General features: G+C 23.3%; 1 protein-coding gene across 3 annotated transcripts; it reads right to left on the reverse strand.

The window, feature by feature from the left end:
- Positions 1-1,156: 1,156 nt before the first annotated feature.
- On the reverse strand, positions 1,157-6,800 carry LOC126899408 (chromatin remodeling regulator CECR2-like). 3 transcript variants are annotated; one of them, XM_050674345.1, is made up of 7 exons: positions 6,683-6,800; positions 4,492-4,592; positions 4,069-4,209; positions 3,510-3,788; positions 3,382-3,429; positions 2,696-2,767; positions 1,157-2,150 (listed from the first exon to the last, which is right to left on the reverse strand). In XM_050674345.1, the coding sequence occupies exons 1-7, from the start codon at positions 6,783-6,785 to the stop codon at positions 1,407-1,409; spliced, it is 1,488 nt and encodes a 495-aa protein (XP_050530302.1). In that variant the 5' UTR covers positions 6,786-6,800; the 3' UTR covers positions 1,157-1,406. The 3 variants fall into 3 exon arrangements, with proteins under 3 accessions (XP_050530302.1, XP_050530303.1, XP_050530304.1); XM_050674346.1 differs by lacking the exon at positions 6,683-6,800 and adding an exon at positions 5,422-5,668; XM_050674347.1 differs by lacking the exons at positions 4,492-4,592; positions 6,683-6,800 and adding an exon at positions 5,422-5,669.
- Positions 6,801-9,835: the final 3,035 nt, after the last annotated feature.

Below are 9,835 nucleotides of genomic sequence, written 5' to 3' on the forward strand. Positions count from 1 at the left end.
GTAATATTCGTTTTGAAAAAGCAACGCTGTAGTTAGATGATCATTAAAGCACAATGGATCAATAGGTCTGAGTGCATGGGCATTATGACCATCTCGATAATAACTAGATGTTCATTAAAGCTAAAACGACTTCCTGCTTGAGTTATTAAAACATCACATACTCCTAAAGCAATAATTCTTTTCGTAATGTTTGGGTCTTCGCTAGTTTTTCTCTTTTTGAATGTATTATGTCTGATTGGTTTAAAAATATTGAACAAATTGATGACATATAATCATGAATTTTAATTATTTTATTTACAAATAGTTTTACTAAGTTGTCTACTTGAATGGGTCTGATTTTTTAGCTTGGACAAAACTATATAAACAATCAACGTGTGGCATAATTTTATGAAAAATATTCAACCAAAATATAAAATCAGTATCTTCTAGAAATCTTTTAATACCAGTGGCTTGATTAATTGTTTTAGCATGTAAAGATTTTTTAATTATTTTATCCATACAAATTATAAAGTCTTCACTGTGTTAAAAAACAGTATTAACGGTTCTAATATTAAAATTCCAAGGAGTCTGTACTACTCTTGTCAAACGAACACCGACTACTTTTTTACTACCGACTTACTTCACTAATTGATTGTATCATTATGAGATTCAATTGGTGAGCATGTTTGGACGACTCTGTTGGTCGTCCAAACACTACTCGTGTGTGTATATATTACCCGCATGTATTGAGAGAAACAACTTTAATGTTCGCACACACAAATGTATTATAACTATTTTACTATTTAAAAAATTGCATTTTTAATAAAAATGTAGAATTAAGAATATACAATTAATTTTCTTCTTTTAATTCATTTTAGTATTGGGTGCGTCATCTAAGCCACGAGACGCCACTGTATATATAACATAATATTTAGCCTTAATGTAAGAAATATTAATATTTTATTTAATTACAGTATAAATATTTATAGGGTCCAACAAAAAATTTTATGTTGAGTATGTTTTTTCAATATATTTTTTATTACACAATTTAACTGCTGTAAGGTTATAAGCCAACAATTGTAATTACAGAAATGCTGTTTTGTATACTAACATACAACATTTAGAAAATATGGTTTTATAATAAAATAAATTAAATAAGAAGAACACAATAATAATATAAATTATGTTATAAATGTTTTTTTAGAAAATAAACTTATACATGTATATAAAGTATTATGACAATAAATAAATATTAACTCTTAAAACCTTAAAGAAAAATCTAATGATATATATGTATATTTTATACACTTGAAAATTAATAAAATAAAACTTGGAAAATAAAACATGAAATAAACATGTTAATTACAATGTGTGGTACAATAAAATTAGAAATAAAACCTATTTTTAATTGAAAACTATGATTTAAATTACATTAACACACGACTTGTTACATCCTTTAATGGAGATACTTGCATTTCCGCATGGGTACGAAATCGCTTTTGAGTTGTAATAAGTTTGGTATTTTTACGTTTTACATTTTGAACATTTTCTTGACCACATCTTTCAACAGCAACAATAGATTCTTTATCAAAATGATCTTTTTTTGTTCTTTTAAATTCTAAATCTTCATGAAATTTTCGACTATTAGATCGGAGCAATCTATTAGTATCCTTAAGTTTTAGTTTAGTTGGTTTTTCATTCAGTACATTCTCCTTTAAGTTTTTCACATTAAACATACTACTATATTTAGAATCCAAATCAATTTTAATTAATTTAACTTGTAAGGTTTTTAAATTAAAGTTATCTTTTTTAGCAATTTCACCATGATTTTCATTTTTAATCTCGTCAAAATGATTATTTTCAGATGCATGTTCAGCACTTTGTCTACTTCTTGTAACTCTTGGATTTGATGCTAATGACTTATGATAAATACTTTTAGGTGCAGTGTACTTGATAAATTGGTAAACTGGTTTATTTCTTTTAAGAGTTGGCAATTTAAGTGTAATTTTATTTAAAGATCTATGTAACAATTTTACATTAAAATTACGACTATATTCTGTGGTATCGGTTAAATAATGCCAACTTTCATCATCATCACAAATCATATTCCATTTTCCTGACCCTAATATTCCTGATGGATAAGGTTTTGTTTGGAGATTTTTTTGAACATCCTTAAAAAAAGTATTTTGTCATTTTTAATAATATAAAAAGATTTAAACCACACTAAATTAACAATAAAAATTTATTAATTAAAAATTCTTATTATACAATGATAAAAGGTTGACATGTAGAACCTCAGTTATCATTTCAATATTACTATATCTGTTTAAAGAATAGCTTTAACAAAATAAAATATTTCTAGTGAATATAATACTCAAATTTTTAGAAAGCAACATAATAAATATTTTAACATTATCAATGAATGAAGAAATTCAAAAAGTAAAATGGCATATTTTATTTTCTGTGTTTTATTAAAAAGAACTTTTTGGTGCTCAGTCTATTCAATAGGTGATGGATTTTAAATTTTTTTTAATACAAACTTTTACAATGAATAAATTTTTATATTAAATAATTTATATTGTCATTTTTAACCATATCCAATACTCAAATAAACATATTTGCTATTACAAATATATAATTTTGGTATCAGATTACAGATTTAATGAATATATACTCAATTTTTTTTTTTGAAATATTAGTATGGTCCAATGCTTACTTCATGTAAATAAGAATTGTTTATTATACTGTCTCTTGTCTGGTCAGATGCATCATTTATATCGCATGAATTCTAAAAAATACATTTATTATTTTACTTATTATAAGATAATTTAAATAAATTCATAACTTTTTAATAATAAATATATCTATTAGCATTCAATATAACTATTAATATTATAAAAAAACTTATTAAGACAGTTGAGGCAAATACACTTAAATTTTAGTACACAGGTTTAAACAGATTAAACTGACAACATATAACTTTTGATACAAATAAAATTTTGCTATACAAATATATATTTTAAATAATTTATGCATTCATAGATTTCACTGAATCATATTTTTTATTATAAAATAATAAAAAAAATGCTTGTATATATAAAAATTTCAAATTAGTTAATTTTTAAATACTTTTCTTATAAAAATGATAAATAGATGGGGATTAAAATTTTAGGAAGAGTAATTGAGTTAAAGCATTTTTAATACATATTTGTTCTAACCTATATAACTTAAACTAACTATTTTTTGATAATTTCAATGCATTTACACCTCAAAAAAGTATAACAGAAAATATTTAAATTATTATATACTGACATTTTATTGGAAAAAACTAAATTTTTTCAAAAATAAAATAAAACTCGAACAAAATTGTTAAATAATTAAACAAAAATTTCAATTACTTACATCATTTTTCTCATTTAAATTTGTCATAATTTCATTAGATTCAGGATTCTTTAAAAATTAAAAAAAACAATATTATTTCACCACAGTTATGATTAAAAACTAGGAATAAAAATATATTTAAAACTTACAATTAATTCTAATACGTAATCTGGTAAATAAGTTAAGTCATAATCTTCTCTATATAATCTAGTGCCTCCAAAATACCAATAAACTGATTTATTTACATCATAACCTAATGGTTTCACATTAAGTTTACTTAAAACTTCAGAATTTTGATTTAAAGTTTCTTGAACTTTTTCAACGTCCAAAATTAAATGACCAAGTATGTATAACACTTCAACTTGTTTTCTTGGAGATAAATCATTAAAACTTGCATCTTCATCAATTGGATTTTCAAAATTATAAACCTACAAAATAAAAAATTAAATTAATTATATTTAAAACAATGAGGATTAATGTGATAAAAAATTAACATTTTTAAACTAGTGTATTTATTATAACATGTATTAAGAGTAAAAAGTATATTATAAATTATGAAAAAACCAGTATCATAATATATTTTTTGAATGCATTGGATTTCCAAGCATAGTAACTTTTTGTATTTTCTCTTTTAATTAATCAAAAGAACTTTTTTCTAATATAACTCACATTATAAAAATAAAACAATTACAAACTATAATTACTTACTGGACAATGATTATTTAATAATTTTTTCATAAAATCCCACCATTTATTTGAGTGAGGATCATAGAACCCACAGACTTTTACAAATCGTATAGCAATATTCATTAATATATTTGAGTTGTCATTGAAGCCTTTTTCAAATCTCTGTAATATATACAAAATGAATAGATATTAACTACTTTTTTTAACTCCATGTTTAGATCATACATTTATACAATACATGCAAAAAATGAAAATGAAAAATCTAGCTTATTTAATTTTTTAAACATAAGAGGTTTCTTATATAATGAAGTAAGTAATTGGTTTTGAAATAGTAGATACTATTACACATTTTGTAATTTAGTCCCAATAATAAATTTATTTATTTTTGAAAAATGTTCAAAAATTAAATAAATAATAAAACCATACATTAAATTATCACTTTACCTCAATAGTAATAGGATATATGTCATTGACACATGTACTTAATGTATTGCAAAGGTGTACTATACTTGGTATTTCCCACCAAGTTTGAAATGTGTCAGATTCTGAAATTTAATTTATAAAAGCTTATTTTTAATTGTTAATATTTTTTCACACACATACATATATTTCCAATTAAGACAAGTATTAAAGCAAAACAGTAAAAATTTCCATTGCAAAATTAATTTTTTATTAAATAGACCAATTAAATTTATTTTTTGATTATTGAATTTAGGTTTGTCATTATATAAATATTATTTTTTTACATACATGAATAATATTAGAAAGGAACTAGCTTTTTGACCAACATTTAGGATTTTTTTTTTAAATGTTGAATGTCATGTAAAAATTTTTCAATGAGTTAAAAAGAACTATGCAAGTTTAAAACTATTACAAGATAAACTTCAAACAAAGGAATAATAATGATAGAAAGTTGGAAAATGAACCTAGATCTTTTATTATCTAAGGAAAATCTTTCCATTATGTTCTACAGCAATCATACATAATTCATATCTTCAGTTTCTTACAAGGTTGATAACAGAATTAAAAAGTTTGACAACTTGTATTTTTAGTATATGGAATCATAAATTACTGAATGTACTTTAGAATAAATAATTATAATAAACATTAGGATTTCTTTAACAATATAATGAAAAATTCAAATTTTTTGAACACACAATATATCTATAAATCCATAGAAAAACAAAAAGTAACATGTATGTAAAGTTTAATTGTTTGAAGTGAAGACAATTTGCATTTAAACAAAAAGTTAAGCTTAAATAAATACCTAAAAATACATACATAAAAACTTAACTGAATAAAAATATCAGATAATAATTATTATAAAAATACCGATTAAAACACAAATAGAGGGATGTTTAAAATTAGTATTACCTTCTTCCATTGTAGGTTAATTACCAAATAAAATATTAAATATGAAATATAATCAGATTTAAAAGAAATTCTTTCAAAATATTTTGATGAAATTGTAAAGCCATTAATTACAAATAGATCCTTAGAAGTATATATAATTTTAATCAGTAGCCGTTAATTTTCAAGATGATCAAAAGCTTCGAGTTACGATTGTTTACAACATTTTATCACAACATGGCCGTTCACGATAAGCGGAATACATTCTCAAATATTTTTGATACACTACCTATGTATTAGCACTGTTGTAACCAAAAGCATACCAAACATTAGTAGAATCTGTGACTAAAATAACTAGTTCTGATTGGCTCTCCGACACATGTGATAACCAATTTAAATTGTTTTTAAAAAAACCCCATCGTTTGCACTATCAAATATCATAAATACTTGTCCAAACTATGCCATATGCTGTATAGGGTTTTATTACAGTATAAATTATCTTTTTCAAAAGTTTTTTTTAATTTTTGTTGAGTCAGTAGATTATATCTGGGATAAGAAATAAGAAATTGATTAATTAAGGCTATACATTAACTAAAACTCAGAAGTTGAAAACTTAGAAAACCTTAAAAAAATTACTTTTAAAAGTTACAAAAATTATTTAGGGAACAAAAACAAAACTCCCTTCAAAGATAAAAAAATACTTTTAAGCTTCATTAACTGATAATTTTAGTTCAATATGGTAATAATAATTAATTTTAAACTAATTATTACAGAAATATAGATGATAATGGTCACAAAGACCTTGGCAAGTACACTAAGTGGTGACACGTGTGAGCTGATAAAGAAATAATTACAAATTTAATTGACCCTGACCGAGTCAACATTAATATAACAGTATGTAAAATTTACCAATTGGTGGGTACAAATAAGGTGCAACAGGTAAGTGTACTAATAAACTACAAAAAGAGTTTATACACAAACAAGTAATATTTATTTATACGCACTGAACAGATGAACAAACTTTCCTAACAATTATATAAGTAATAATTTAATCGTTTCAAAAATGTATACATTTACAATAATAACCTGTAAATTAAAATTTCAAAATAAATATTTATATTATTTTAATTTTTATTTAGTTTTAATATTTACATTTTTTTTTTTTTTTAATTACCCAATAGAAATTGTAAAATAAAAAGATTAAGTTCAAAAAACTACCAACAAATTACAAAATAAAATTTCTGAAATTTGCAAACCTTATATTATAAATGTATATGTAACATACCCCATTTTTCAAATTCATAAATATCCGACCAAAAATGATAACATGTTAACTTATTTCCTAAACAGTTGGACCAACTCTTAAAAAATAAATATAATAGTAACATATCAATAGAGAATCTGATAGTTCATCAAATATTTCCAATTAACATAAAGACAATTACATTAATTAAGATAAAAAACTATTTGTTTTAACCATATAATAAACATTATTTAAAAACAAACAATTTTGTTTGATGAAAAAAAAATAAAAATCAATAAAATAAACTTTTTTGTACCCTGCTATATTATTGTTTTATATATACGATTATAAGATGCCGCCTATTTGGCTTCGCCATCAAACACAAGCAATATAAGCTTATTTACTGCAATGTGCAATAAATTATTGTTTAGTTCGCGAACAAATTTATATATTTTATATATTTAAATATAGAAACTTAGAATTGGTTAAATGGAAGTCAGCAAGGTTGATAACCTCCTCCCAGAAAATTAAAATAATTTGCAACCCCTTAAAATTTGGCTCACGTTATGGTCCAGTCGACAGTACATGATATATACACATTATATATATATATATATATAATGATATATATATATATACACATTCATTTTCTTTAAAAAAAAGTAAAAATATTTTGTTTGATTCAAAAAACTTTACAATTATATATAGTTCAATAATAGGAATTTATCACTAATTTGGTTTTCATAATACCGAATACAACAATAATCTGTTTCAATGAGCCATAAATTATTTTTATCAAGAAAATTTGTCTACACTGGTCGTTCAACAATGTATGATAGTAAACTTGTACTGCATATAATAAGTATACATTTTTTAATAGTCATCAATGACTTCTGTATACAACACAGTAGAATAACAACAGAAATTTGGTTTAAAAACACTGAACTTTAACACGCTGAAACGGACGAACGGTTGAATAAAAAATAATAAAATAACAAGATTGATTGTAAATGTTTTCATGTTATCAAGGTGAAAATAGTGGTTCTCATTTAAAAAAAACCCAGCACAGGGGGTCACGACACAGTGGTGACGTGGCATAGTTGGATCAAGTATAATGATATCTGACAGTGATTAAAATCACTAAAAAAAAAAACGTTTTGATGCAAATCATTAGATACTGTTTAATTTTAAAAAATTGGTTGATTATTCCAAAAGCTACATGATCTCTAATTCCTTATTTATATCCTGATTACAAATTTTATGATTTATAAGTGTAATATATGAATAAATATATAAATATATACAGGGAAATGGTGTTATTTAAAAATTTTTCATAAAAAAATTATATACACTTTTCAATAAGTTATAGCATTATAAAATTAAAAATGTAAAATATAAAATCGAGATTTTTAACACAAAAATAGCATATGGTAAAATATACCAAATGATAGGTTATAACATCAAGCATTTATAAAAAAAAATTATATTGATTTGGTAATTTTTAAAAAAGTTATGACAGTTTTATGAAAAAAAAACCCAGCACAGGGGGGTTGCAGTACAGTGGTGACGTAGCATAGTTGGATCAAGTATAGTGATATCTGACAGTGGATTATTCCAAAAGCTATCTTCTATTTTCTTATTAATATCCTGTGTGAAAAAGGGATTATTAAAAAATATTATTTCTCATAAAAAAATTGTGTTGATCCATACACTTTTCAATAATTTATAGCATTATAAAGTTAGAAATGTAAAAAATAAAATCAAGAATTTTCACACAAAAATAGCATTTGGTAGCCATTTTCACCGTGAAGACAAAATAAAGTCTGAAATTTTTTTTTTTCATAATAAAGTATATTACATAAGCTTTAATTTAAGATATATATAAAAGTGTCAGTATTTCTGGAATACTTTCAAAAATTAAGTTGAAAAAGTTCTACTTTTTATGTGCATTTTTAAGATTTGAACCCCCCCTGTATTAAGGTAAATGGTCCTATTAAAAAAAAAAAGTATGTCGAATGAAAGAAGTCTATAAGTATTATTTCTTATAAAAAAATTGTATTGATCCATACATTTTTCAAATAGTTATAGCATAATAAAATTAAAAATGTAAAATACAAAATCGAGAATTTTCACACAAAAATAGCTATTGGTAGCCATTTTCACCGTGAACACAAAATAAAGTCCGAAATTTCTTTTTTCCCTAATAAAGTACATTACATTAGCTTTAATTTAAGATATATATAAGTGTCACACTTTCAAAAGTTAAGTTGAAAAAGTAAATTTTTTGTTTAAAGTTATCATTTTGAATACCTCCCTGTGGGCAGGTAAAGGGTCAAATTTATAAAAAAAATAAATTAAATGATAAGTAAAGACATTGTGCATTTATAAAAAAAAAATTATATTAATTTGGTCATTTTTGAAAAGTTATGGCATTATTTAGTAAAAAAAATTGAAAAAATTTCGAAAATTAGCCATTTTTAAATTTGTAATTTTTTTAGAGATTTCTCTCATTTATGGGGAACGAGGGAATTTTTTTCAATTTTTGAGGGTAATGACTTCGGCTAGATACGATTTGTGATCTTTTGACGCATCGTTGAAAGAAATCAGTTCAGTGAGAGCTATGAAAAAGTAGTAACAGACAAAAAAAAAAACACATCATAGTAAAATTAATACCTTCTCAGCTTCGCATCGAAGCTAAAATTAATATTAAAGTTAATTATCCTTGAAGTGATTATTTAACTATATATATTGTAAAGTTTTTTGAATTTTCAATTTTTTCCTAGAAAATGAGTATTATCATACAATGAATCTAATGAATCTTCTTTTATATAACACAAACATTTTTAAAAAATAAGTATCTGTAAAAACTGAGATTTTTTGCAATAATAAATACGATAAAAATATTAATAACAAACTATACATATGAAATTCAAGAAACAATTTTTTTTTTAAGTTTAATAGTTTATTTCAAAAAATATATCTAAAAATAAACTGCACATTTAGTAATTATCAAAGTCAACAATACAAAATTTACGTAGTACTAATGTGTAAGGAATAACTATAGGAATATTCTAAACTTTGATAAAAGCAAATTTTGTATAAATGTCTTAATTAGATAAAAATTTATTTTATACGTTTATTGAGTGCACACTTAGTTTTGAGGTAGTGTTAAGGTTGTTACTGTATCCCTCGCAT

The sequence above is a fragment of the Daktulosphaira vitifoliae genome, unplaced genomic scaffold, assembly GCF_025091365.1.
Source record: "Daktulosphaira vitifoliae isolate Bord-2020 unplaced genomic scaffold, ASM2509136v1 Scaffold_2, whole genome shotgun sequence".
In the NCBI taxonomy this organism is placed as follows: domain Eukaryota; kingdom Metazoa; phylum Arthropoda; class Insecta; order Hemiptera; family Phylloxeridae; genus Daktulosphaira; species Daktulosphaira vitifoliae.

What these genes read in the sequence shown, in the direction of transcription:
- LOC126899408 (XM_050674345.1), bottom strand. Translation starts at nt 6,785, where the DNA reads ATGTTACTATTATATTTATTTTTTAAGAGTTGGTCCAACTGTTTAGGA. An exon ending in TATTAAATAATCATTGTCCA is followed by an intron (nt 3,789 to 4,068) that starts GTAAGTAATTAT and finishes TTTATTTTGTAG; the next exon opens with GTTTATAATTTTGAAAATCC. An exon ending in ATTTAAATGAGAAAAATGAT is followed by an intron (nt 2,768 to 3,381) that starts GTAAGTAATTGA and finishes TGTATTTTTTAG; the next exon opens with AATTCATGCGATATAAATGA.